The sequence below is a fragment of the Mirounga angustirostris genome, unplaced genomic scaffold (genome assembly GCF_029215605.1).
Source record: "Mirounga angustirostris isolate CCGP_5_RB_7025 unplaced genomic scaffold, mMirAng1.0.hap1 SCAF_9, whole genome shotgun sequence".
Classification (NCBI taxonomy): domain Eukaryota; kingdom Metazoa; phylum Chordata; class Mammalia; order Carnivora; family Phocidae; genus Mirounga; species Mirounga angustirostris.
Genome location: NW_026991717.1, coordinates 104,811,547 through 104,838,660, shown reverse-complemented (window position 1 = coordinate 104,838,660; position 27,114 = coordinate 104,811,547). Strand labels below are relative to the sequence as shown.

Genomic DNA, 27,114 nt, shown 5'->3' with positions numbered 1-27,114 from the left:
GGCTGATGACTTCCCATTTTTAATATAAGGTATTTTTTTTACAATGGAGTGTTGGACTTACTTTCTAATGGCTAAATTTGGCAAATTTTTAGGAATTTTGTGAGATGGTGTTTTAGCTTGAAGAAATTATACCAGGGAAATTGACAAATGCTATTGATTAGGACTTTTTTCCCCTGAAGAGTGAGCCATTAAACATTAACCAGCACACCAATAGTTGTTACCTTTTGAGTACATTTTCAGGATAATCACTTATGGCAATCATGATTAGTAATAGTTAGGCTTAGATTGGGGCCTTTCATTTAGGGCAAGAAATAGCAATGGACTATTTCCTGGAGTCATTTCCAGCCTCAGGTGATTACTGAGATGTTTTAAAGTAGGTACAGTTGTTTGATGCCAGATAGGGGGATCATTTAGACACAGGAACCAAATAGGACTGTAAAGCTGAATTAAAGAACTCACCTTTCAGTTGTGTTTCTGGGATTCTATCTGCAAAGGCAGGACTATAGGCAACAATTTTCCAAATCTACATTATGGGTCATGATGGCTAAGTGAAAAGCTTCACACTGGAATCTGTTGTCAAGGATATGCAGTTTATGAAAGATTTTAAAGTAGGTTAATGCAGGGCTGCGTATATCTTCATTTGAAGTATTGTTTTCCTAATTTTTCTATGCCTTTTCCCTCCTATTCTAGAAGTCTTTATCAACCCAAGGGTTATAATCTGATTGCCCATTGTGGAAATTAATGCTGGTGTCAGCCTACCCATGTTGGTATGAATCGAGAGAGAAAAAATCTCTCCCAAAAAGAAAATCTGAATAGAGAGTTAAGAATTTTGAAGAACATAATATTTTCAGTAGAATTAAACAGAATCTCCAACTCAACTTCTTATTCCTCTTAGTTTCCCAGCTAAATGTATGGTCATATTAAGGTACTGTAATATTAATAGTTAGAATAAGTTTGATGGTATAACAGTCAATCTAAATTCAAGGAAAAATACTACTTTGAGGATAAAAATAGACAGTGGAGGGCTGATCATTAAATAATCAATACCCCTTCATTCCATGATGTATGTATAATTTCCCATGATTTATCATATAGGTTATCTATTAGCTATGTTAAATTTTTATAAAAATAACCTTGACTAGGCATTATCCTGCTTAAGTTACTGGTGAGGAAGTTGTTACAACAGTGGATCTGCCATTCACTCTCTTCCTTTAGTGGGTTAGAAGGGTGGGGATGTGGGGCAGGGACACTCCTGGGGAAAAGCAAGTTACCTGGTCTAATCTCTCTGTAATTATGCTGGTAAATAGCTGTGCTGTCAAACAGACCAGTGATATTTACTAGGAAAAAGGTCCTTATTTACGAAATACTCTTAGCAGGATCTCTCTGGTTAAGGACTGCTTATAGTAAATAAACCTACAACTATAGAATTATCAGGCATGGCTCCCTATAAAATATCACATAAACTCAAGTATAAAATGGAGGCATTTCATAAATGAAACACTCCCTTGTTATATGAGATCACTCACACAAAATCTCACTTGGAGATCTTATATTTTAATCTAAGCTAGAGAGTATACAAAGAAAGGACCTGAGAAGCCACAGGAATGTCCCAGACCCTGTGTAACCTTGAAATTATAGTAAAGCTTGATACTGGGTAAGATCTCCTATGCATGTTAAGTCTGATATGACAATCCTTTGTGTTAGCTCAGTTGCTATCACTGGAAAGATTTTCCATAGGATTGCAATTTTCCCAATTTAGATTTCCTCTGGATAAAGCTTTGTAAGAATCATTGCCAGTTTGGAAGGCTTTTCTCAGATGAATGTTGTTTGAATCCTGATAAATTAATTGTATGCCATTTTTCTCTGTATGTATATTTCCTAGTTGCTATGTGGGACAGTGCTCATGATTCCCATCTAGCCTTGAACAGGCTTTTATATCACTCTAGAAAGGGCTTCCTGAACTCTAGTAGTAGAGCCACAAATACTGATTGCCTATGTACCAGGCACCAAGCTGTATTCTGATACAAATGTGGCAAGATATACTTGGTCTCTGCTCTTGGGTGGAAGTCCACATTTCATTTTGTCTTTGAGATTTGTCTTAGAGGTATGGATAGAAGTAGTAAAAATGGTAAGAGGAGGGCTAACAGATCATCACCAAAACACTGAGAGAAATGTTATGGCTGTGTAAAGTTATGTATACATTTAACCCTCTTATCTGCATACTATATCAGGAGAGAGTCTGACAGGCTCAGTTCGGACAGTGCCTTATGGTAACAGGTTGAATTCTGAGCAGGTAAAACTAAAGCAGGACCTTATCTAAGGGAAGCCTTGAGTGGGTAGAGATGGAACATTAAAGCCAAGTCAAGGTCCATTATCAGGAACTGATTCAAATGTTAGGTAGACCAAGGACAAATGCCAAGTTTAAAGATCCAGAGGAAGTCTGGGATTGAGATGCAGAAATAGCTTGGACCAAGAGCAGTCAAGAACAAGAGATTTCTTAGAGGGGACTGCTGAGAAGAGCTTAGAACATTTAGAGCTAACTTTTTTTTTTAGCAGGTGTATGCATGTGGGTTGGTTGGGTTTATAAGTCTAGAAGCAGAGTGGACATCTTTGCATCACAGACTATATGCCTCTGCTTCACAGAGTATTTACATGGCATATAAATAAGGTAACATGCCAGCAGAGTTTTCGTTGGTGTATTTGGAACCTTTATGTTCAGAGGAGTTAAGTCTTGTAAATCTTGTAACAAACAAAATAATGTTACCTGGATTTTATTATATCCTAGGAAGAGTTTCTCTAGTTTTACCAAAGGTTGTAATTTGCTCAGCTCTCGTAGTCTGTTTTCTTCCAGGTGAAGTGCCAACAGAGAGCTTGGTTTGGCAAAGGCACTATCATTAAATGCTCTGATGCGGTTATGGTCCACTACCAATTCCTGAAGGACTACTAAATTGTCAAGCCCTTCAATTTGACTAATTTCATTCCCTGGAGAAACATAAGTCATGATATGTCAGGTGAGCCCAAACATTCTGAATAAAAGGTTACCTATCTTAAATATTTTTTATAAAATGCTTTTTTAAAAAGTAAAATATTAAAAAGAACATATTTCCAATGAGAAATAAAAATGTATTTATAGGAAGGTACCATCATTATCAAGTAATATTTGGTAAAATTTCTCCTTTATGTTTGAAAGACAAAGATATGAAGTATACAATGTATGTAATTGACCCAATCTGTCTGTTCAGTAATTGAGTGCTAAAAATAGTTGGTATTGACAAAAGTAGATGTATAGAAGTGCTGCAGAAGATATACTTCCTGAGTATATCTGATTATTCTAATAGGTATTCAAATACGTATATTTAAATCTTTATTAAAGTAAATGAATTGTGTTTTAAGTTGGAAGAATATACCTTAATAATGCTATTATTTCTTTCTCAACATATTTTTGCACAACCACATTAAAAAATTAAAAATGAATTAAGCACTCATTACATTCTTTGAAATCTCAGTCCTTTCTTTATAATCTATGATTTCTCTTTTTTAATTTTATTTTATTATGTTATATTAATCACCATACATAATTAGTTTTTGATGTAGTGTTCCATGATTCATTGTTTACGTATAACACTCAGTGCTCCATTCAATATGTTCCCTCTTTAATACCCATCACCAGGCTAACCCATCCCCCCACTCCCCCTCCCCTCTAGAACCCTCAGTTTGTTTCTCAGAATCCATAGTCTCTCATGGTTCATCTCCCCTCAGCTTTCCCCCCTTCATTTTTCCATTCCTACTATCTTCTTCTTTTTTTTTAAAGATTTTATTTATTTATATGACAGAGAGAGACAGCGAGAACAGGAACACAAGCAGGGGGGAGTGGGAGAGGGAGAAGCAGGCTTCCCGCTGAGCAGGGAGAGCCCGATGTGGGACTCGATCCCAGGACCCTGGGATCATGACCTGAGCCGAAGGCAGACGCTTAACGACTGAGCCACCCAGGCGCCCTCTTTTTTTTTTTTTTTTAACATATAATGTATTATTTGTTTCAGAGGTACAGGTCTGTGATTCATCAGTCTTACACAATTCACAGTGCTCACCATAGCACATACCCTCCCCAATGTCTATCACTCAGCCACCCCATCCCTCCCACCCCCCACCACTCCAGCAACCCTCAGTTTGTTTCCTGAGATTAAGAATTCCTCATATCAGTGAGATCATATGATACCTATCTTTCTCCGATTGACTTATTTCTCTCTATTGTAGCAGTCAATAGCTTTGTAAGTATTAATGATAATGCTAATTAATGAGAAGAGGACGCTTGAGTTGGCAAAATGCTTTTATATGTGTTTTCTACTAGAGTCTCAAGATAGGACAGGGGAAATATTATCATTTTTAATAATCAGAAAACTGAGGTCAGGAATTAAGTGACTTGCACAAAGATATATAAAAGTGGCAACACCAGGCCTAACGTAGACCTTTACATCTTAAGCTCAGTGTTGCTTCTACTATACCATACTATATTTCATGGACTATTGATCCTTCTTGTTTATTATGGGCTGAATTATGACCCCCCCAAAATTCATATGTTGAAGTCTTAACCCCTAGTACCTCAGAATGTGGCTGTATTTGGGGATAGGGTCTTAAAGAGGTAGCTATGGTTAAATGAGCTTTGGGGTGGGCTCTAATCCAGTATGACTGGTGTCCTTATAAGAAGATATTAGGACACAGATACATGTAGAGGGAAGATCATCTGAAGACACAGAGGCCATCTAATAAACCAAAAAGAGAGGGCTTCAGAACCAACCCTCCTGACATCTTGACCTTGGCCTTCTAGTCTCTAGAACTGTGAGGAAATAAATATGTTGTTTGAGCCATCCAGCTTGTGGTGTTTTGTTATGGCAGCCCTAGCAAACTAATATATGATTGAATGTGCATGCTGTGATCTTGAAATTCGTCTCCTTGAAACGTAACATATTTCATCAAATTTAAGACTAAAACAATAGTTAAGATATGTCAGTATTTTGGGCGCCTGGGTGGCTCAGTTGGTTAAGCGACTGCCTTCGGCTCAGGTCATGATCCTGGAGTCCCTGGATCGAGTCCCGCATCGGGCTCCCTGCTCGGCGGGGAGTCTGCTTCTCCCTCTGACCCTCCCCCCCTCATGTGCTTGCTCTCTCTCATTCTCTCTCTCTCAAATAAATAAATGGAATCTTAAAAAAAAAAAAAAAGATATGTCAGTATTTTATGTATACTAAGAAAGGAAAAAAATTGGTTAGGTAAACTATGACATGCTATCAACTAATACATGCCAGATTTCAGATATGTTAAAAAAAATAAGCGGGTATCTCAAAATTGGTGAACTCTGGTAAATTTACCTTTTTTTGTTCTATTCTTATGGAGAAGTTTAAACATCACAACCTTCAATAAAATTGCTCACAGAAATAAATCACAGACTTTGAAACTTTACCAGAGCCTTGCTTGTAAATGAAAAAAGTTTTTTCAAGTCAGATTGAGAAAAGTGTCTCAGTTGTGTTAATATATTAACTTTCATGAAATTATGTCTTTAGACTATTGCTTTTTATATTTTAAAGCCAGTGGTATAAAAATTATACATAATAGTTTCAAGTGCTGAATGTCTGCCATAGCATATTTTTTGCCATACTCATTTTAGAATGTTCATTAAACATGTTTAAGAACGAAAACTCCAAAGCAACTATGCTGAATGTGATTTCAGGATTGTTAGATTTCTTTCTTTCTTTTTTTTAAGATTTTATTTATTTATCTGACAGAGAGAGAAAGAGAGAGAGAGCACACTAGCAGGGGGAGCAGGAGAGGGAGAAGCAGGCTCCCCACTGAGCAGGGAGCCCCGTGTGGGGCTTGATCCCAGGACCCTGGGATCATGACCGGAGCCCAAGGCAGACGCTTAACTGACTGAGCCACCCAGGCACCCCTACATTTCTTTAACTGGGAGCATTTACCATTGTTTGAAAAACACCCACTTAAGACTTAACTAAACAGTTAAATTTTAGATAGATTTGACCTCTAATCCTTAAGATTCTAACTTGCTTCCCTACAGCCTCACTCTGCCTTTCCCCAAAGATTCCACTTTGCCCATCTTCTTGCAAATTTAACACAATAGGTGAAATGTAAGTTCATAAGCTCTCTTTTGTGGACCCTGGCATGGCCTCATCTTATCACTGCTTACATTTGTGTACTCTCCTACAGCCTTTGCTCTCAGGCCCTTTTAGATTGATCTCAGAATTATTTCCTCCTGTTTGGTCTTTAACCTAACTCACCTCTTTATAAACCTCCAAATATGTTCATAACCTCACTAGCCACCTTCTGACTTCTTACCTTCTTTTTAGGGACAAGCTCCTTGAGTATGCAACCTCTATCTGTTGCCTTTACTGCCTAACCAACCACTTCTCTCTACATTGTTTTCACTTTGAGTTTTGCTCTTCCCACATTTCCAAATCTGATTCTCTGACAGTTGCCAGCGATCTTCTTTTTGTTGAATCCAGTTTTCTTTAAAAAAATTCAACATTTTTTTTAAAGGTCTCATTCTTTCCATTATTTGACTTTGAGGCCATTCATCCTTTCTTTTTCTGACATTTAGAGTCTGCATTTCTTGGTTTTCTTTCAAAATTTCTTGTATGACTGCTTTGCTGGTTCTTTTTTCTCCAGCCTTCTTAATGCTGGGTCAGGGGCATAATGGGATGTGTGTATGGGGGTATGTCTCCACACCTCTTTTGGCCTTTCATTCTTTGTCTATGCTTATTTTCTAAGTAAGCACATACACTTACTGTCACCTCCTTTGGTATAATTCCAAAATATACATTTCTAGTACTAACCTTTGGTCTATTACTACCGCTTGAAAAAGTTTCCATTTTTACATCTCAAAATTGTCACAACACAAACTGACCATTCCCTATTGCAAATTAGCAACCTTTCCCAATGACTTTATCTAGGTTTAGTACCTCCTTTTGCCCAATCTCCTAATGAAATAATGAAAAACATCTTGAACTATTTTTCTTCTACTTATCTGTCTAATTAGTCACTAAGTCCTAATATTTCCTTCTTTTTTTAAATATTTTTTATTTATTCATTTGAGAGAGATAGAGAGAGAGCATGAGCAGGGAGAGAGGCAGAGGGAGAGGGAGAAGCAGGCTCCCCGCTGAGCCAGGAGCCCGATGTGGGGCTTGGTCCCAGGACCCCGGGATCATGACCTGAGCCGAAGGCAGACGCTTAACCATCTGAGCCACCCAGGCGCCCCTCCTTCTTTTAAAATGCATTTTGGAGTCACCTTTTACTCACCCTTCCCACTGACACCATTCTAGTCCAGACCCTTTTTATGTCATTTGTGTTGGATAGAAAATGGACCCCAAATAGCCAGAGGAATGTTGAAAAGCAAAGCAAAGCTGGTGGCATCACAATTCCCGACTTCCAGCTCTATTACAAAGCTGTCATCATCAAGACAGCATGGTACTGGCACAAAAACAGACACATAGATCAATGGAACAGAATAGAGAGCCCAGAAATGGACCCTCAACTCTATGGTCAACTCATCTTTTACAAAGCAGGAAAGAATGTCCAATGGAAAAAAGTCTCTTCAACAAATGGTGTTGGGAAAACTGGACAACCACATGCCGAAGAATGAAACTGGACCATTTCCTTACACCACACACAAAAATAGACTCAAAATGGGTGAAAGACCTAAATGTGAGACAGGAATCCATCAAAATCCTTGAGGAGAACACAGGCAGCAACCTCTTTAACCTCAGCCACAGCGACTTTCCTAGACACATTGCCAAAGGCAAGGGAAGCAAGGGCAAAAATGAACTATTGGGACTTCATCAAGATAAAAAGCTTTTGCACAGCAAAACAAACAGTCAACAAAACCAAAAAACAACTGACAGAATGGGAGAAGATATTTGCAAATGACATATCAGATAAAGGGCTAGTATCCAAAATCTATAAAGAACTTACCAAACTCAACACCCAAAGAACAAATAATCCAATCAAGAATGGGCAGAAGACATGAACAGACACTTCTGCAAAGAAGACATCCAAATGGCCAACAGACACATGAAAAAGTGCTCAACATCACCCGGCACCAGGGAAATCCAAATCAAAACCTCAATGAGATACCACCTCACACCAGTCAGAATGGCTAAAATTAACAAGTCAGGAAATGACAGATGTTGGCAGGGATGCGGAGAAAGGGGAACCCTCCTACACTGTTGGTGGGAATGCAAGCTGGTGCAGCCACTCTGGAAAACAGTATGGAGGTTCCTCAAAAAGTTGAAAGTAGAGCTACCCTACGACCCAGCAATTGCACTACTGGGTATTTACCCCAAAGATACAAATGTAGTGATTCGAAGGGGTACGTGCACCCCAGTGTTTATAGCAGCAATGTCCACAATAGCCAAACTATGGAAAGAGCCAAGATGTCCATCAACAGATGAATGGATAAAGAGGATGTGGTATATGTATATAATGGAATATTATGCAGCCATCAAAACACGAAATCTTGCCATTTGCAACGATGTGGATGGAACTAGAAGGTATTATGCTAAGCGAAATATGTCAATCAGAGAAAGACAATTATCATATGATCTCACTGATACGAGGAATTTGAGAAACAAGACAGAGGATCATAGGGGAAGGGAGGGAAAAATGAAACAAGATGAAATCACAGAGGGAGACAAACCATAAAAGACTCTTAATCTCAGGAAACAAACTGAGGGTTGCTGGACTGGAGGGGGGTGGGAGGGATGGGGTGATGGACATTGGGGAGGGTATGTGCTATGGTGAGCGCTGTGAATTGTGTAAGACTGATGAATCACAGACCTGTACCCCTGAAACAATACATATAATACATTATATGTTAATAAAAAAAATTTTAAAAAAAAGAAAATGCATGTGCTTTGAAGTCAGACAGAGCTGTGTTTGATTCCGCACCACACCATCACTGGTGTAAACTTAGGCAAATTATTTAACCCTACTGCGATTTAATTTCTTTTTTTTTGTAAAATGCATATAAAATTATTTACCATGTTGAGTTGCTGTGAAGGTTGAATGAGATAATCCTTGTAGACAAATACCTTACCTAATGACTCAATAAATGATAGCCATAATTGTCAGTCAACTGCCTCTTTCCCTGCATGAGACTGCTCCATTCTGATTCGCCACGCTAGCCATGGCAAGAGAACACACTCCCCTTTTACATTATTAGATTTAAATAGACTTTCCAGGATTAGGTTGTCTGCTTTTTTTGTATGTCATTGTATCTTTTCAAAGATCTGGTCATGGTTGTGCTCAATTTCTTGTTCTTTTAAGGCTTAAGTCTCTGTGTTTTTGAGGCAACTAACAGTACCTTTGATAGGCAAAAAGATGCATTAAGTTTTTTTAAAATATGGTCTAGAAAAGCCTGTGTTTCAGAAAAAAGTTATCATACTCATATCAACTATACAAATATCTCCCCATATATCTCAATAATGCATCTTCCAACCTTTCTTCTATGTCATTAAATAATTATTGTTAGGCTAATGTTCCAAACTGTTTTTTCCTCATTCCACTTTTCTAAAGATTTACAACTCCTACCCATTTTCAACTGCAAAATGACCATTCTACATCAAATTGATCATGTTTACAGGCTTTATAACTCTCTCAGAGAACTGCATACTCTGTTTTTATCAGGTTGGTCCCTTTTCAAATGTTGGCCCACAGACACCACAATCATGCTCTTGTGACTCTTCTCCGCCCCACTACTTGCAAAACTATTGGTCGTGCTCAACCTCAATCTAAATTTTATCAATCATTCAAAAAGTCCTCTATGTGTTTCAGTTTCTCTTTTCTCTAAACTTCTGTTGCACTTAAATTAGTATACTACACATAATTACTCAGAACTAATTCATCTTTCTTTCAGTGTATCTTCACAGGTAGATATTGAACTACTTCAGAGCAAGGATCTCAACTATATATAATTACAATAATATAATGTTTCTGTATATTTCTTAGTACTTAGCCCAATTTTGGGTTTAATAAGTACTTGTGAATTACCGACTGGTTACTTTCTATTGGTTTTTTAATTGAACATGATGTAAAAGTATATTATGATATAATATCATATATAACCCCAGAACATTGCATTTTCTAGGGCTAGAAATACAATATTCTGTAGCCCTAGAATATTGCATTTACATTATTTACATAAATAACCCAAGAAAAACCCTTTTGTGATTACTGAAATATTTTTATCAATCTGTTTTAAGTAAATGTTGATGCTAATATTTGTTTATTAAAACAGTATTATCAAATCAATTTTTAATAATAAAGACTTACACATTGACAGTGCTGCTACTCACCCTGTAGAAAGAGGAATTTTAAATTTCTTAGTCTGTTAAGCTGTAGCTGAATTAAATTACAAATTCCATTGTAGCCCAAATGAAGCACTTCTAAACTGTGCATTATTGGAGGCAGATTTTCACTGCTCATTGTTTCTCTGAAATACATAAGTTTGAGCCCATAAATTTAATTTCAAATGAGCTATATCATTAAAAATCTGATTACTTACTATAAGTTGAAGTTTAAAAAAATTAATTTATTAGTAAATCAGAATTTAACTATAATGTTATCTCTTTGTATTTAATATAATAATCACTTTTTATTCTTTAAAAATATTTTTATATGGTAAAGAACAAAGTACAGAGTTATTTGAAATGAAAAGCAAGTGCTAGCACAATTGTCAAAAAAAGAAAAAAAGATGCATCCACATTGGAAAAGAATAAGTAAAACTGTATTTTCAGATGACATGATTTTATTTATTTATTTATTTATTTTAAGATTTTATTTGTTTACCTGACAGATAGACAGCGAGAGAGGGAACACAAGCAGGGGGAGTGGGAGAGGGAGAAGCAGGCTTCCCGCTGAGCAGGGAGCCCAATGCGGGGCTCGATCCCATGACCCTGGGATCATGACCTGAGCCAAAGGCAGACACTTAACGACTGAGCCAGCCAGGCGCCCCCAGATGACATGATTTTATATTTTAAAAATCCTAAGGAATTCACCAAAAAACTATTACTGCACTAATAAATGAGTTCAGCAAGATTAATATACAAAAATTAATTGAATGTCTCCACATCATCAATAAACTAAGAATGAAATTAAGAATTCTACTCACAATAGTATAAAAAAGAACAAAATACTTCAGAAAAATTTAACAAAAGTAGTGTAAAATGTATACACAGAGGGCGCCTGGGTGGCTCAGTTGGTTAAGCGACTGCCTTCGGCTCAGGTCATGATCCTGGAGTCCCTGGATCGAGTCCCGCATCGGGCTCCCTGCTCGGCGGGGAGTCTGCTTCTCCCTCTGACCCTCCCCCCTCTCATGTGCTCTCTCTCATTCTCTCTCTCAAATAAATAAATAAAATCTTTAAAAAAAAATGTATACACAGAAAACTATAAAACATTGTTGAGATAAATTAATGATTATGTAAGTGGAGAAATATTTTCTGTTCATGGATTAGAAGACTCAATATTACTAAAATAGCTCTCCCCAAACTGATCAATTGATTCAATGCAATCTCCATTAAAAGTCCAGCAGGATTTCCCCCAACCCCCCAAAAGTTTCTTATTTATAAGAAAATGTAAAGAACTCAGAATATTCAAAACAATATTTATTTATTTTTTATTATGTTAATCACCATACATTACATCATTAGTTTTTGATAAAGTGTTCCATGATTCACTGTTTGTGTATAACACCCAGTGCTCCATTCAGTACATGCCCTCTTTAATACCCATCACCAGGCTAACCCATCTCCCCACCCCCCTCCCCTCTAGAACCTTCAATTTATTTCTCAGAGTCCATAGTCTCTCATGAAAAAGTTGGAAGGGTTTATAATCTCTGATTTCAAAACTTTTAAGCTGCAGTAATCAAACTAGTCTGGTACTGGCAAAACGGCAGAGATCAATGGTGTATAATAGAGAGTCCAGGAATAAACTTTTACATTTATGGTCAATTGATTTTCAACAAAGATATCAAGACAATTCAATGGGGGAAAGGGAAAGGATGCTGGGACAAATGGATATCCACATGCAAAAAGATGAATGTAGAACTAACATTTTACCTCATAATATACACAAAAATTAACTCAGAATGGATCTTAGTCCTAAATGTAAGAGAAAAAAACATAAAACTTTTTGAATAAAACATGAGAAAATCTTTGTGACATTAGGTTAGGTGAAGAGTTGTTAGGTACAATACCAAAATCACAATCTGTAAGAGAAAAAATTGATGACACCATTTAAGAAAATGAAAATATAAGTCATTGAGAGAAAATGCTTATAAATCAATGAGATGCCACTTCAAATCCACTGGAATGGTTGTAATAAAAAAGATAAACAATAAGTATTGGTGAGGATGTGGAGAAATTAGAATCCTCATAAACTCTTATTAGTAATGTAAAATGGTACAACCACTTTGGAAAACAGTTCGGTAGTTTCTTAAAAAGTTAAACATGAAATTACCATATGACCCAGAATTTCGCTCCTAAGTTTCTACCCAAGAGAAATGAAAACATAAGTGCTTGCAAATACTTCTACACAAATGTTTATAGCAGCATTATTAATACTAGCCCCAAGGTGGAAGCAATCCAAATGTCCATCAACTGGTGAATGGATAAACGGAATATGGCATAGCCATCCAATGGAATACCCAACATATTCAGCAATAGAAAGAAATGAACTACTAACAGATGTTATAACATAGATAAACCTCAGAAACATTATGCCAAGTGTAAGAAGTCAGATATGAAAGACCATATATTATATCATTCTCTTTATAGGCAATGTCTAGAAAATACAACTCTATGGAAAGTAGATTCATGGTTTCTCGGATCTAGAACTGGGAAAGGGAACTGACTGCAAATGGACATGACAGATCTTTTTGGTGTGTGACAGAAATGTTCTAAAAGTGTATTGTGGTAATAGTTGTACAACTATAAATTTGGGAAAAATTATATACCTAAATTGAGTGAATATGGTATGTAAATTGTACTTCAGTAAAGCTGTTGAAAAATATGAATAGTCCCAATATAAAGGATATGTATAAATGAAATATTCATAGCAGCTTTAATCAAACTAGCCTCAAACTGGAAACAACTCAAATGTTCATCAACAATAAGTGGATAAACAATTTGTCACATCATCTATAATGGTATACTATTCAGCAGTAAAATGAAATGAATTACTGACACTTGAAACAACATAGATGATTTGTATACAACAATGAATCACGGAACACTACATCAAAAACTAATGATGTAATGTATGGTGATTAACATAACATAAAAAAAAAAAGAAACAACATAGATGAATCTCAAAAGAATTATGCTAAGTGAAAGAAGCCAGACACAGAAGAGTCCTTACAATCATAAGAAATTCTAGAACAAGGCAAAAACCCAATAGTGATAGAAAGCAGATCAGTGGTTGTTTCTAGGGGCCAGGGTATGGGGCAGGGGATTGCAAAAGATGTAAGGTAGGTTTTTGGGATGGGAATAGTTTGTACCTTGACTGTAGTAATGGTTATATGACTGAATACATTTGTCAAAATTCATTAAACTGTACACTTAAATTGGTGAGTTTTAGTATACATAAATTATACTTCAATAAATGTGGATGAAAACACAACTCTTCATTGGGATAACTGGAATGAAAATATTCCATGTTGGAGATATGTATATCTCTTTGTGTTCTACCAGAAATGTGTTCGAAGGTGGGAGGTATGTCATCTTCTTTGTAAAGTATCTTTTCCGTTGGTGCTGGAGCAATAAATGACCAGATAAATAATTTACAAACACAAACAAAACAAATGTTAAAAGAAACCTAAGTCCATGCTACTGGGTAATGAGTTCTTTTGTGGGGTGATGAAAACACTTTAGAATTAGATGGTCATAGTGGTTGGATAACTTTGTATATACTAAAATAATCGCCAAATTGTACATACAAGGTGAGGTTATGGTATGTGAATTGCATCTTAATTAAAAAAACATTAAACATACAAGATCTTCTCATTTTCTTTTTTTCTTTACAATATGGGTATGAAATGGAGGAAGCAGGGAAAAAGCAATGACAAAGGACTATTTTGAGTATCTTTTTATTTGTGACTTTTTTATTGGCATGTGGCTATTAAATAAGTATTAAAGTGAGAGAAATGTTATGTTACTGCTATCACTAAAGCAGTAGTGATAGCAAAAACCTGCTTTTTAAACTCCCAACCAAATTTTTTATAATTGTGAAAAAAAGAATAGTAACCTGTTTATTTTTGAAGTTCCTTGTTGTCCGTAGCCACTTGAAGGCACTTTCTGGTGGAGTAGCTGTCTGTTGGTCAAGTGAGTCTGAGGTTTTACTCTGGGCATGATGGATTCAATATGATTATAATTGAGGCATAAGACCTATGGAAAGAGCACCTATTAATTAGACATTTAAATATGAAAACTGCTGTATATATATTTTTGGTTTGAGATTATCAACATCCTAAAAACTATTAAGATGGTATAGATAAAACTTGGTCTATACAACATAATTTAATAATATATCAGTGTTAAAAATTACATAAATTTTTATATCCCAAATGGTCTGGACTTGACTTTGAATGTGTTTTTTATAATCTGACTTGCTGGGAAATTATAAGATTTCAAACAAAATAATGGAGACCCTAGAAAGCTGCTCAAAGTTCTCAATCTGCGCTCCTGACTTCTTCAAGCTTGATATGGTTGAAATAATTCTTTAGTTGGAGAGATCACCATTTCCCTATGTTTAAAAGGCCTTTGTAGATAGCTCAGCCAAAGATATAGGATGGGAGGCAATAAGACTGCTTTGAGAACCTCAGTATCCTCCAATTTCATTCCGTACCCACTCACTATAGAGGCACCCTTCCATCCCATCTCCTACTGCAGAGTAAGAGTTACGGCTTACAAGACAATCATATAAAACTGAGGTCAACCAAAATAATTTTGGAAAGTAATACTTTTTCTTGCTTGGTGGAAAAAAAACCTTTAGGAATAATTTCTCTTCTTTAGTAATATAAAAATACATTTTAATCCAGAGTAAAGAAGATTACAACTTGCATTGAAAACCTTGAAAGAAAAAAAATCTGTGAATGACTCACCTTTACATTAGGCAGATAGATTAATCCACTGAATGAGGTAAGATTATTGTTTTGTAGATTCACATTACATACATTTCTAAATTGGTCAACTGGAATCAAATCCACAGTTCTGAATTTAGATAAATACAGTCATAATTTTAATAGGAAAATTATGTAGGTGAATCATTCATGTACAATCCCAAAAACATTTTAAAAATAACTCATCTGACAAATGCTATGAAAAAAATTGCCTTAGTGTTAAATGTATGGGTCGAATAATTGGATAAATATATGTTTTTGTTGGACACTTATGTAAGAAAATGACGTAGAATTTGATTGCTTTTAAAAATGTCCATTACCACATAAACATAGCACTATCACAAAGGAAACTTTTAAAATAAACATCTCCAATTTCTTTATAAGTTTACATACATGTTCATGAAATTGTAGTGCAGTTGATATAGTAAATCATAAGTTTTTCAGGTTATATGCTGCAGAGGATATATGTGAAACACATTATTTCCGAAATACCAGGAAGAGGTTAGGGATGGAAAAGAAAAGGGGAAGAAAGCAGGTGAGGTCTTTGAAAAAAAAGTGTTCTATGCAATCTCCTGAAAACTTTTATGGCATTCCACCTTGTAAGGATGCTTTGGTAATTAAAAAGAATGCTTGATTCCTAGTCCATAGCTTTACAACTGTTCCACCTTCCTTTGAGCCATGATAGAGTAGAGTATAAAGCTAAATTACCTTGCCTTAACCACTTCTTTAAACAAATCTAAACCCTGTAGTTATGATTATGACATACTTTTATCCATTAATAAGTCATTCATTCAATATATTTTTATTAGTATTTTCCAAGTACAGACAATGCGTTTGGAAAGGCTACAACAAATATGAAAACATACTGTCTCTGCCCTCATGAAATGGGATCCAGAAAAATTAAAACAAAGAAGGAAAGTGTATATAATAAAGTTAGATGTAGTGGCATTTTAGGGAAAGAAACACTGATCTGGGGAAGTCAGGAGTCACTCCACAGTGGACACAGTGGAGAAAGATATTAGAATGAGCCTTGGAGAATTTATAGGCGTTTGTTGGGCAAATTAGAAAGAGTTCCAGGTAGTGGAACAAATACAAGCAAAGGCAGAAACAGAATCATAGCACCTTGTGATTGAGATTAAGGAACTAGAATATTTTAGAACTTCTGGAGCATAAAGAGTAATGGGCAGTAAAGGTAAGGATTACAAGAGATAAAAATAGGTAATTAAAGAGTCTTCTATGCCATACAAAGAAATTTTACATTTTATTCTGTAGACAGTGGAAAGCCACTGAAAAATGTTGAGAAGGGAAGTGATCTGATAAAACTTGCATCTTAGAAAGCAGTATGGATGGATAATAAATGGATTTGCAGGGAAGGTTATGAAACACAAAAAAACAAAACTATCACCAAGAGAGTCTCTAAAATAGTTCATTTCCCCAACCTAGGCCAGTGGTAGTGACTGTGGAAAGAAGAGGGGAATTATGAGACATACTTAATATGGACTCTGTAGAATGTGGTGATCAATTACAAATGGAGGACAAAGGAGAGAGAAATGACCCTTAGATTTTTGGCTTGGGCAACAATAGCAGGTGGATGTTGTCTTCTTGATGCTATCTAAAGAGCAACTGAATAGTCAAGTAAAGAGCTCAGGTTTGGACTGAATTTAAAGGGCCAGCATATAAATTAAATATATGGCTAAAGATGTCTGTCTGTGAAGAGTGCAGAATAAGAAAAAGAGAGAAGAGAAAATAATTTATTTGCCAGGACAGTGAGAAAAATAGCATCAGAGGAATGGTGGCAGTAGCAGCCAGACTGCACTGGGTTAGAGCAATATGATGACATTTTATTTTTTATTTTGTTAAGATTTACTTACTTATTTTAGAGAGAGAGAGAGCAAGCAGGGGAAGGAACAGAGGGGGAGGGAGAAAGAGAGGGAGAGAAGCAGACTCCCCGCTGAGCATGGAGATGCAGGGCTCGATCTCAAGACCCTGAGAATATGATGACATTTTAAATCAGTGTGTGTAATAATGTATTTCAAAGAGTGGTGAAGTTAGCATGAGATTTTGAAGTAGGGAAGATGATTTTCTAAATTATTGTTTATATCTGGATAACATGTGTATTAAATTATAAACCTTAGAAAATGATATTACATATTTAACTATAGTATCAAAAAGCATATAATAAAATGATTGTACCTGATGGATGATGAAGTCCAATTTATTTCTTGCATTTGGGTGAAGTTTGAATGTCCTTGTCGTTCTGCAATCATGTCAGAAGTAAGTCTGCCACCAAACAAATCTTTTGCACATTCAGTCTCTGGTGGTTCCTATATATAAGGACATTTAGAAAGTGATGTCTTCTCTTGCAGATGACTAAATGACATTAATTCTTTGGTTTTAGGTCAAAATGGAGTGGACTCATTTCTCCCTATTCCTCCTACTAAGTACAGCCTAAATTCTTACACATTATATATTAAATAAACGTAAAGGAAACTGAAAGGTGCAGAGAAGAAGACCAGCTAGGGACCTTGGGACCTGAGGAATGGTGGTGAGTTCCCTGGCACCTGGGTTGTGATTATAATAAAAATATATTTAGACTTTATCCTCTGTTCCTGGCCTTGTCATATGGTTATGCAGGATAGCAAGGAAAACCTGGCCTATTGAAGGGATGGGCAGATATCCCTGTATGCTCACTTAAGGTGGCCACCTGGGTTTATGAAATAGGTGGACATTGGGCTCTACAGCAATGCAGAGATGGTCTGAATGTAGACATATTTGTCTTGCACCCTCTGAGGCACAAAATGCAATAAGTACTGTTCTGTCTGCCAGCAAAAGAGACTGAGACTGCAGATGACAATGTGGCAGATTTCCCTGGTGGGAAGGCCTTGAACATAGCTGGCAGAACTGATTCTGGTAGCCCTAAGGAGCTACAAAAGGGTCTTGACCGAAATAGATACTGACTCTGGACTGGATTTTGCTTACCCAGTGGTAAATGTAAATGCTCAGAGTGCTATAAAAGAACTGGGACAGAAGATATCATGCCAATTTAGACAGCTGACTGTTCTTTTTTCAGACAAAGGAACACACTTGACGGCCCATAAGTTCTGACAATGGGCATTAAGATATCCTCCGTAAGAGTAATAGCTTGATAGAGAATTGGAATGGGCAATTAAAACATTGGTTGTCTAAAATAGGAAGATAAAAACATGGTAAAAGCCTTCATGAGAATGCTCACACAGTGTAAACATGAGTGGGGCTAAAGAAATGTCCATAGATTTCTCTGTTTTTCTGCTGGCTGTGGGGAAAATGCTGGTATGACTATGCGATTCTTGGTAAGGGAAGATGATGCTCATATACCACTATCCTTTTTGTTCTTCCCCACATCACCTCAACTTTTGTTTCCTACCTGATCATAGGACCATGGCTACAACTATAAGTGCTGGAAACAGGGATGATTCCTAAGCAAGAAACTATAACTATGTTTTTAAACCTTATGTCAGAATTCCTAAGTGCCTAACGGGGATGGGTTCTACCTTCACCCCATCTGACAAAATTGGTTTAACAGTGAATGTAGCTATATTGTCTGGGGGCAAAAATAGCCCACTGCTAGTCCTGCACCTGTATAATCTCACCTCATCTGAATGGGAGTGGACTGAGAGTGAGGTACTTGCTAAACTAGTATTGCTGTCTACAATCTAGACCAGCACAGTGACCCAGCCTATTGTCCCTTCCAAAGGTGGAAAAGTTTGGGTATAAATGGAAAGAAGAAGAAATGTGGGTAAAGGAATTAATAAATAGGTTATATAGTGAGGGAAATCCAATGTTACATTAACAGTTCAAAAGAGGCTTAGAGCAAGAGTTGCTATCAGTTGATGAATGGATAAAGAAGATGTGGTATATATATACAATGGAATATTGCTCAGCCATAAAAAAGAATGAAATCTTGCCATTTGTAATGACATGGATGGAGCTAGAGTGTATCACACTAAGCGAAATAAGTCAGTCAGAGAAAGACAAATACCATATGATTTCACTCATAAGTGGAATTTAAGAAACAAAACAGATGAACATAGGGGAAGAAAAGAAAAAAAAGAGGGGGAGGTTGCTCCAGAGCCATAAAGATGAAAATAGTGTCTTGTTATTCAGAACAAGCTTCTTTCAACCACACTTAGTTTATGTTAAAAGGTGACTTTTAGAAAGTCCCTAAGGATGGGGGCTGTTTGCCAGGGGAGCCAACCATGATTAGAGGGTTGGAACTTTCAGTCCCACTCCGTGATCTCTGGAGAAGGGAGACGGGCTAGAGGTTGAATCAGTCTCCATTGGCCCCTGATTTAATCAGCCATACCTACATAGTGGAGTCTCCATAAAAACCCAAAAGGAGGGGCTTCACAGAGCTTCAGATTGGTGACCACGTGGAGGTGCTTGGAAAAGTGCTTTGCTCAGAGAGAGCATGGAATCTCGGTGCCCCCTCCTGTATACCTTGCTCTATGCCTCTCTTCTATCTGGTTGTTTCTGAGTTTTATATCCTTTTATAATAAATCAGTAATCTAGTAAGCAAATGTTTTCCTGAGTTCTGTGAGCTGCTCTAGCAAATTAAGCAAATCCAAGAATAGGGTCATGGAAACCTCCTTTTTATAGCCGGTTAGTCAGAAGCGTAGGTGTCAACCTGGACTTGTGACTGGTGTCTGAAGTGGGGGCAGGGGCAACAGTTGGGACTGAGCCCATAGCCTGTGGAATCCGAACCTATCTCCAGATAGATGGTGTCAGAATTCAGCTGAATTCTGGGTCAGAGAATTGCTTATATGTGGAAAACCCGCACATTTGGTGTCAGAAGTATTGTGATTGCAGTGCAGTGTGAGAGTAAAGGAAACATACAGACACAGGTTTTCCTTTACATCTGGGTTTTCGTTTTGCTTCATATATGTGGGACTTGGTGCTGGAGACACCAGAAACTCAGAAAACAAGAGAAAACAAAAATTCACATAAACACCTGTACTCTATAGTCAAAAGACTAGGAAAGGCGAAGCCTAACAAGCCAGAAAACCTTTAGACAATAATGGGTCTACTCTAACCAAATGCCTTGGAATAAATTGTGGTGCCATCTACACCTATAAAAGCAGAATGGGAGCAGAGACTTCCCCTCTTGCCCTGGCTGAACAAGGCACCTCTCTATCATTCCCTTGCTGAGTGAGCAGTGTGGACCTTCATCCTCTCCCAGCAGTAATGCACCCCTCCCCCCCCGCCCACAAGCATTACTAGAGAATACTTGGGCAGCCTGTTCCACTTCCACCCAGTAATAATGGCGGAGCATGCATGAGGCACTTCTGACTGGGAAGAGGAAACCAGTCAGGATGAGTCTGTAGAGGCCTATGGACTGTGAGCTTCTACCCTAGCCTAGCAGGTAAGAAATCACGTACCTCCAGATTGTCAACAGAGGCCAGGTGGGGGAATTCGGACTTCTACCTTCCACCTGACAACAACATCACCTTACTTACAGTGACTAGGGACACTGACATACCATTTTTTTGTTCAAATATATTTTGCCTAAATTTTTCTAGGAAATAGGAAGCTAGTTTTAGGCCTAAGAGAATGGTAGGGCTCCAGAACAGTTTTCTATCCTGTCCCAGAAAATTGTACTCTTTAAGTTGGTAGGCCCTGAATTTAGTGGGTGCAACTGTAGGCAGCATCTTTCCTTTCCTGCCACCTCAATTTAGACAGGAATTGGCTAAAGGAGAAAATTTTAAAACCCAGATCTAAAATGTGTTTGGGAGACCTAGATTTGGGTATCATACTAGTGAGAAGGCAAAGTTCAAAATGATTATGGCCTATGGATATATGAATATGAATTGGACCAAATGCTATGAGTCATAAAACAGCTTACAATTGAGATTCCATCCAAAGCTTTCAGTTCTGGAAGATGAAATATTACAAACAACCGGTAGTTTTCTTGATTCCATACGATAATATTTCCATACATGTCAAGAATGACCAGGTTGCATAAACCCTGGGTAATAAAAACACATACATTTAAAGATATATCTATATATCTCTATCTCTGTCTCTACCTCTATCTACCTACCTACACACATATATATACATATATATACATACATATATATATGTAGTAGATATATACTCCAGCAAGTTTTTTTCCCCTTAAGAGTTTAACCATCCTTGAATTTTAATATTTGAATTACTTTATCATTTCATAGTGATTTCAGTGTACATTTAGTGATACACATAGTGATTTAAGTATACATTTTATTGCAGGAGTTATCCTTGCAGACCAGTAAGTTCTAATTTTGTACACTATTTCAGTGGTATGTGTTAAATGATCAGAATCTCTTTTAGGATGCTGCTGCTAAATGTACTGCTATCAGTAGTAAAGACATGGAGGGAACTTTGCTAAGTTTAAAACCATATGCTTTGTTTATGGAATACTGTCCTGTTAAATAGTATGCATGTGTGTATATAGATGTAACAAGAATGAAAAACACTGCTTTCTGATGAGGGATAAAACTGATGTGCTCCTATCTTCTGAGAGACTGGCAGAATTCATCTTAAGGGAAAATGTGCTTTCTTATTAGGACATTTTGATGTGCCTTTGTTGTGCAGAAAGAGCCCAGAGCAGAGGTGGATGGGAGAGGTTAAGACAAGTGGGAGTAACACTACTCTGCATCATGATGTAAAACGGTTTATTTTGTTGCTGCTATCATTGATTAGGTTGCCTCTGCAGCTTTAGAAGAAGTAGTTATATTGAGGGAGTAGGAAGGGGAAGACTGAACGCAAGGAAAGATAGGAAACGGACATAAGTTTTTGGTAGAAGGTAAAATCCTAGCGATATGGTATCAGCAAAAGAAAGAGGTCATCATGAGAGTCCCAGTGGTAGGGAATGGCCACTGAACTTTAGAAACAGTGAAGTCACACAATGCATTTGAAGTGAATTCCTATTCTGTGCTGTAGTAAACCTCCATTTTATTCAAATCTTCAGAAAAGCCTATTATACAGTAGCCTTGATGTAGATGTTTCATTGGGAGAATTAAAGAGGACAAAGCTAGGCAAAGTTGGCCAGAATGAGTTGGAGTCACCAGTAAGAACCAGTAAGTGAGAGATAAAAGTTCCTCTGAGAAGAGGAAATGTTAAAGACTCTTACTCCCCAACCAGATTGGGGGATCCTTGGAAATACTGAGGAAGGCACTGGTTAGTGGGGCTTGAATATTTTATTTGTACTTAAAAAAAAAAAAATTGCCCTAGTAGGTTGTCAACTTGGGGACATTATGGTTACATATACATATGTTTTTATGTATGCATAAATTGAATGCAAGTACATTTTAGTAAACCTTGTTATTCTTGATTTTTATTTTGTTTATATTTTTCTATATTTTCCAAGTCCTATACATTGAACATGCACTATTTTCATAATATAAAGAAACAATACATATTTTAAAGAACAAAAACATTACCACCCTAGATAGTCACCTTTAAATTGTAGATCTCCTGATTGACAGCAATATAGTTATTGCTTATGTATAATTCAATCAGAGTAACAGCTTTTTGTAGACCACTCAATGAAGTGATTCTGTTGTTCTCAAGAGAAAGGGAGTGAAGATGAAGCAAGTTATCAAACGTATGTTTTTCCAAACCAGTGAGAAGATTATTATTTATGCTGAGGCGGGTTAATTTAGTCAGCTTGGAAATGCCTAGAAAAATAAGTAAATTCAAGAAAAGATTCAGATAGCACTGAAAAGTTAATTTAAAAAAAACAACTGGCTGTTTTACTCTTTACAGATTCTGCAGTATTAACTATCATTGTTTTAGCTTTTGTTTAAGAAGGATATAATGTGTATAAAGTCCCAGCTAATATATTAAATTCCAGTTTGGGATTTCTAAGTAGACTCAATCTTCTTAGGTGTTAAGGGAAGGTATTATGTAGGAAATATTGAGTTTTGCTTTCAAATAAACTTCAAATGATATCATTAAGATTTTTACCATCATAGTAACACAAAGCTCAAAAAAATCACCAGCCCCCATTTTAAAACAGTAAAGGTAAGGAACTAGATACAACACTTTGTATTCTTCATTGTGGCATCATTTGTATTAAAAAGAACCATTTGACCTAACTCTACCTTTGTATGCTTAAAAGTACTTAAAAGACAGAACTTTAGAAAATGTCACCTCTCACCACAATCTAACTCTTAGGTATGCTATGTACTGGAGGTACTTTTTAACTGTAGGTAGAATGGTATAAATTGAAAGATGAGAACTTTGGAGTCAGAGTTGGTTTCAAATGTATAACTACTAAATTTGGGACCATAAATATGTTATGTAAAATTTTGTAACCTCTGTGCCTCATTTTCCTCATCCATAAAAACGATGTACTGAGGGGAGCTTGGGTGGCTCAATTGGTTGGGCATCTAACTCTTGATCTCAGGTCAGGTCTCATTCTCACGGTTGTAAGTTCATGCCCAGCGTTGGGCATGGAGCATACTTAAAAAAAACAAAACAAAAACAGGACATACTGAAATCTGCTCCCAAGGGGTTATGGAATCAAATGGAATGGCATTTGAAAAACGTCAGTTGTAGCTTTTGGCAAATAATTGGTTCTCAGTACATTTTGTCCTTTCTGGCCTTTCACACCAGCCTTCATCATGACTATGCAATGCTGAAAGTAAATTGATCTAGCAAGTTAGGATAAAACCATCAAAGCAAAAATCCTTAGACGGATTTTAAACCTATCTGTGTCTGGAGAAAAGGAGAGAAATATCTGTTAAACTTTAGTGAGGTAAAACTATCATCTCTGAAAAGTGAGTATAGGAAAAATATAGGTTGGAGGATTCTTCCCTTCAATAGGATTATGGACGGGAATAAAAAGGAAACTGGGTTCTCATTTATACATATAAAGGAAAACTAACACCCTATTGTATGGGAATGGAAGACTAGTGATGGTTTGAAAGACATGTCTGAGCTACCCCCAGGTTTACTCAATTGAAATCTACAAAGGAGAGGTCTGTGAATCTGTATATTCACTCAGTGTCCCAAGTGATTCTTATGATCAAGCAAGTTTTAGAAGCAGATTGTTAGGAGCCATCAAAATAAAGTATAACTAATGTTACACATACTGTTTTTTAAAGATATTTAGTACTTGCTTTTGCATATGTGATTTTTTGAAATAGAGTTTTCTAGTTTATGAAAAAGCACACAGACACACACGCACATGCTGAAAAGAATCCAACAATTCAAAAGTGAGTAAAGTTTAAATGAAGTCTCTTCCAGTCATGATTTCCAATTCTTACCTTCTCTTCTTGACACGGACAACCTTGTTAGCAAAATGCACAACCAGAAATATTCTATACCCAGATAAACCCAACATTAGTAAAACTGCTTAACAGTACTTTATATGGATCCCTATTGATTTTCAACCTCTAGTGAATAAAGTGTTCATTTTTGTTAAAGTCTTCACATTTCCAAATGTAACCTTAATTCCATATTTTGAAAAATGAACTGGGCTGTTTTCTCTTTTTCAAAAGCACACCTCACTCATTCATTCATTTTTCCCACTCTGTAGATATTAATTACAGCCTAGTTTGTAATGTGCTAGGATTGGTAATAGTGGTAAACATTGGCACAGAAGAGAGAGGGAAGTCAGAAGAGTGGCAAGTTTGCTAGCTGGGCTCATTACGCATAGCAACCGGTCACAGATCCCATCAGTAGACGTGTAGAACGCTCTGCCCCAAACCTTCTTGGAACTTCTCTAGACATCTTCCTCCTCAGACCCAGAAATTCTGTCCTCAGTGTTACTCATTTTTTGCTCTGTTAATTGGACATTCATATCTTAAGATTTTCAAATTCTCACATACCTTCTATCTTTGAGATACAGTTTCCGTCTAATGTGAGCTCTTCCAAGTTAACACAGGATTCCAAGCCTCCCATTTTAGTGAGATTATTGTTGCTGAATGATGCCCATTTCAAATTTTCTAATTTTTCTAAATTTGTAATTTCAAAGAGATGTTGCCCATCTAAATTTAAAGCAGTTATCTGTAGAATAATTCACATTTTATGTTACTTCCGAATCTTATCAATAAACGCAGTGCTACAAAAAGGCTAATGAAATAATTCAAATGTGGTAAGTGATATCAAAGGAATTCCTTCAGGAACTAAAGACATAGTGAAGCTTACAAAAGAGTAAGATTTGACAAGATTATAACTCCAAGAGGGACTTAAGTGGTTTTATGGACACTAGGCTGGCCAGATTCCCACCAAAGTGAAAGACTTGTCCCAGCTGCTGGGAGTGCTGTTGGCGGAAAGCCCTGGGCTGTCAGCGCCTTCTGAGACAGCCTCAGCTGCAGAGAGCTGCCTTGCCCAAGGTCACGCTCCGTCCCAGGCTGGCCCACATCCAGTGATGGAGGGATATAAAGGCCTGCTCATCTCAGCCCAACCTGGGGTAAATTTAAAGAGTCATTCTAATTCCAAAACTCGCTGTGGGGTCAGCCAGAGCTGTCACTGAGCCTGCATCACAGCTACATATCTGTACATAGCTGGTAATAAAAAAAAATGTATAAGGGTGCTTTGTGCAGCAAAAAGAAGCTGGTGGTGCCCTCTAACCCTTCCCCCTTATCCTTGGCTGAATTCTGACCAGTTCTCCTAGTCCCATGCCAGGATTCTTGATTTCTTTTACATTGCTACCCAAACTTTTGGCTTGATCTCTGGTTCTAAGCTTTCAAGTTTGCTTATTTTGATGTATTATCAAAACCTACCCTTTGGTCTTGCAGTGTACCCTTTATCCTAAATCTCCAGTTCTATGGTGACCACCATTAAGGTCTAGTCCCTGTGACATTACCTTTCACAACTTGACCTCCTTGTTTGATTCTAATTTGGCTCTTCCAGTTTTCTGCCCCTTACCTATCTGTACCCTCTTAATGATACAAAGACCAAAGATGATTAAAATCAATTGAAATTAAGCTTTTATATTAGGTTTAATAGAATTAGCTTTTACCTTCAAGTACCAGTTTCCGCTCAGATGTAAATGTGGTCCTAACTTTGAAATCTGTGTCAGAATTTTGGCAGAAGGCCATATACTAAGTATCCGTGGTCTCTCCTCTTTAGTACCAGAATGCCGTAAGAGAGATAACTAATAAGACAAAAAACACATGATGAATAAAGGAAATGGCATATAGCAGGTCATTTATATATAAAGGTATTGCTTCTTAGATGAGTGGCCCAATGAATAATTTTAAAATATGACATTTTCTTTGCCTTAAAATGTTTTCAATATATAGATATACTTTATGTATTTTACTTTTTGTCTTAGCAGATATTTAACAATGTACAAAATAAAATTTATAGAACTATGAAAGGATTGCTGTAATATAAACATCAACATAATCCATCCGTTAAACGGGTTTCAGAGCTAGAATATTCCTCCTACCTGGAAGCTCCCTGTGTGCCCCATCCTAATCCTTTTCCTCTTCCCCTCAGAAACCATCACTCACCTCAGGTGAATCAATCAATGCTCTAAGAAGCAGTCAAATGATCTCAAATTTTCCTTCTACCATTCATTTGCTTTATAGACTTATGTTTGTGCCCATAAATAATATATCATTTAGTCTTACACATATTGGAACCTTGTGTAAATTGAATAATAAGTATGTGTTCTTCTGTGAGCTTTTTTGGTCAACATTGTGTTCATGAGATTTATGTATGCAGATTTGGGGCGCTTGGGTGACTCAGTCAGTTAAATGTCTGACTCTTGGTTTCAGCTCAGGTCTTGATCTCAGGGTCATGAGTTCAAGCCCCACACTGGGCTCCATGTGTAAATTGAATAGTAAGTACGTGTTCTTCTTTGAGCTTTTTTGCTCAACATTGTGTTCATGAGATTCATGTATGCTGCTGTATGTAGTGGTAGTTCATTCAGGTGTCACTCCTAGACAGTATTTCCTTAGCAA

The 27,114-nt window shown here is 36.8% G+C and overlaps 2 protein-coding genes across 10 annotated transcripts in view; one reads left to right on the top strand and one right to left on the bottom strand.

Moving 5' to 3' along the window:
• Positions 1–27,114, top strand: part of RTN1 (reticulon 1) — a 385,922-nt gene that overhangs the window by 54,026 nt on the left and 304,782 nt on the right. For 5 of the 9 annotated variants that reach the window (XM_064571130.1, XM_064571127.1, XM_064571129.1 and 2 more), the window contains one exon: positions 17,574–17,720. The exons of 3 other annotated variants lie outside the window; for them this stretch is intronic. In XM_064571130.1, coding sequence (XP_064427200.1) covers positions 17,715–17,720 — 6 coding nt within the window. In that variant the 5' untranslated portion in view covers positions 17,574–17,714. Of the gene's footprint in view, positions 1–2,874; positions 3,012–17,573; positions 17,721–27,114 lie in introns of those variants that run through there. One more of the 9 variants, XM_064571128.1, reaches the window with a different exon arrangement.
• Positions 1–27,114, bottom strand: part of LRRC9 (leucine rich repeat containing 9) — a 114,983-nt gene that overhangs the window by 24,342 nt on the left and 63,527 nt on the right. The window contains exons 20-28 of the mRNA XM_064571136.1: positions 26,166–26,300; positions 25,030–25,207; positions 22,652–22,872; positions 21,054–21,176; positions 17,369–17,499; positions 15,158–15,266; positions 14,302–14,441; positions 10,356–10,492; positions 2,765–2,982 (exon numbers count right to left, since the gene is read on the bottom strand). Of these exons, the coding sequence (XP_064427206.1) occupies positions 2,765–2,982; positions 10,356–10,492; positions 14,302–14,441; positions 15,158–15,266; positions 17,369–17,499; positions 21,054–21,176; positions 22,652–22,872; positions 25,030–25,207; positions 26,166–26,300 (1,392 nt within the window). The remainder of the gene's footprint in view (positions 1–2,764; positions 2,983–10,355; positions 10,493–14,301; positions 14,442–15,157; positions 15,267–17,368; positions 17,500–21,053; positions 21,177–22,651; positions 22,873–25,029; positions 25,208–26,165; positions 26,301–27,114) is intronic.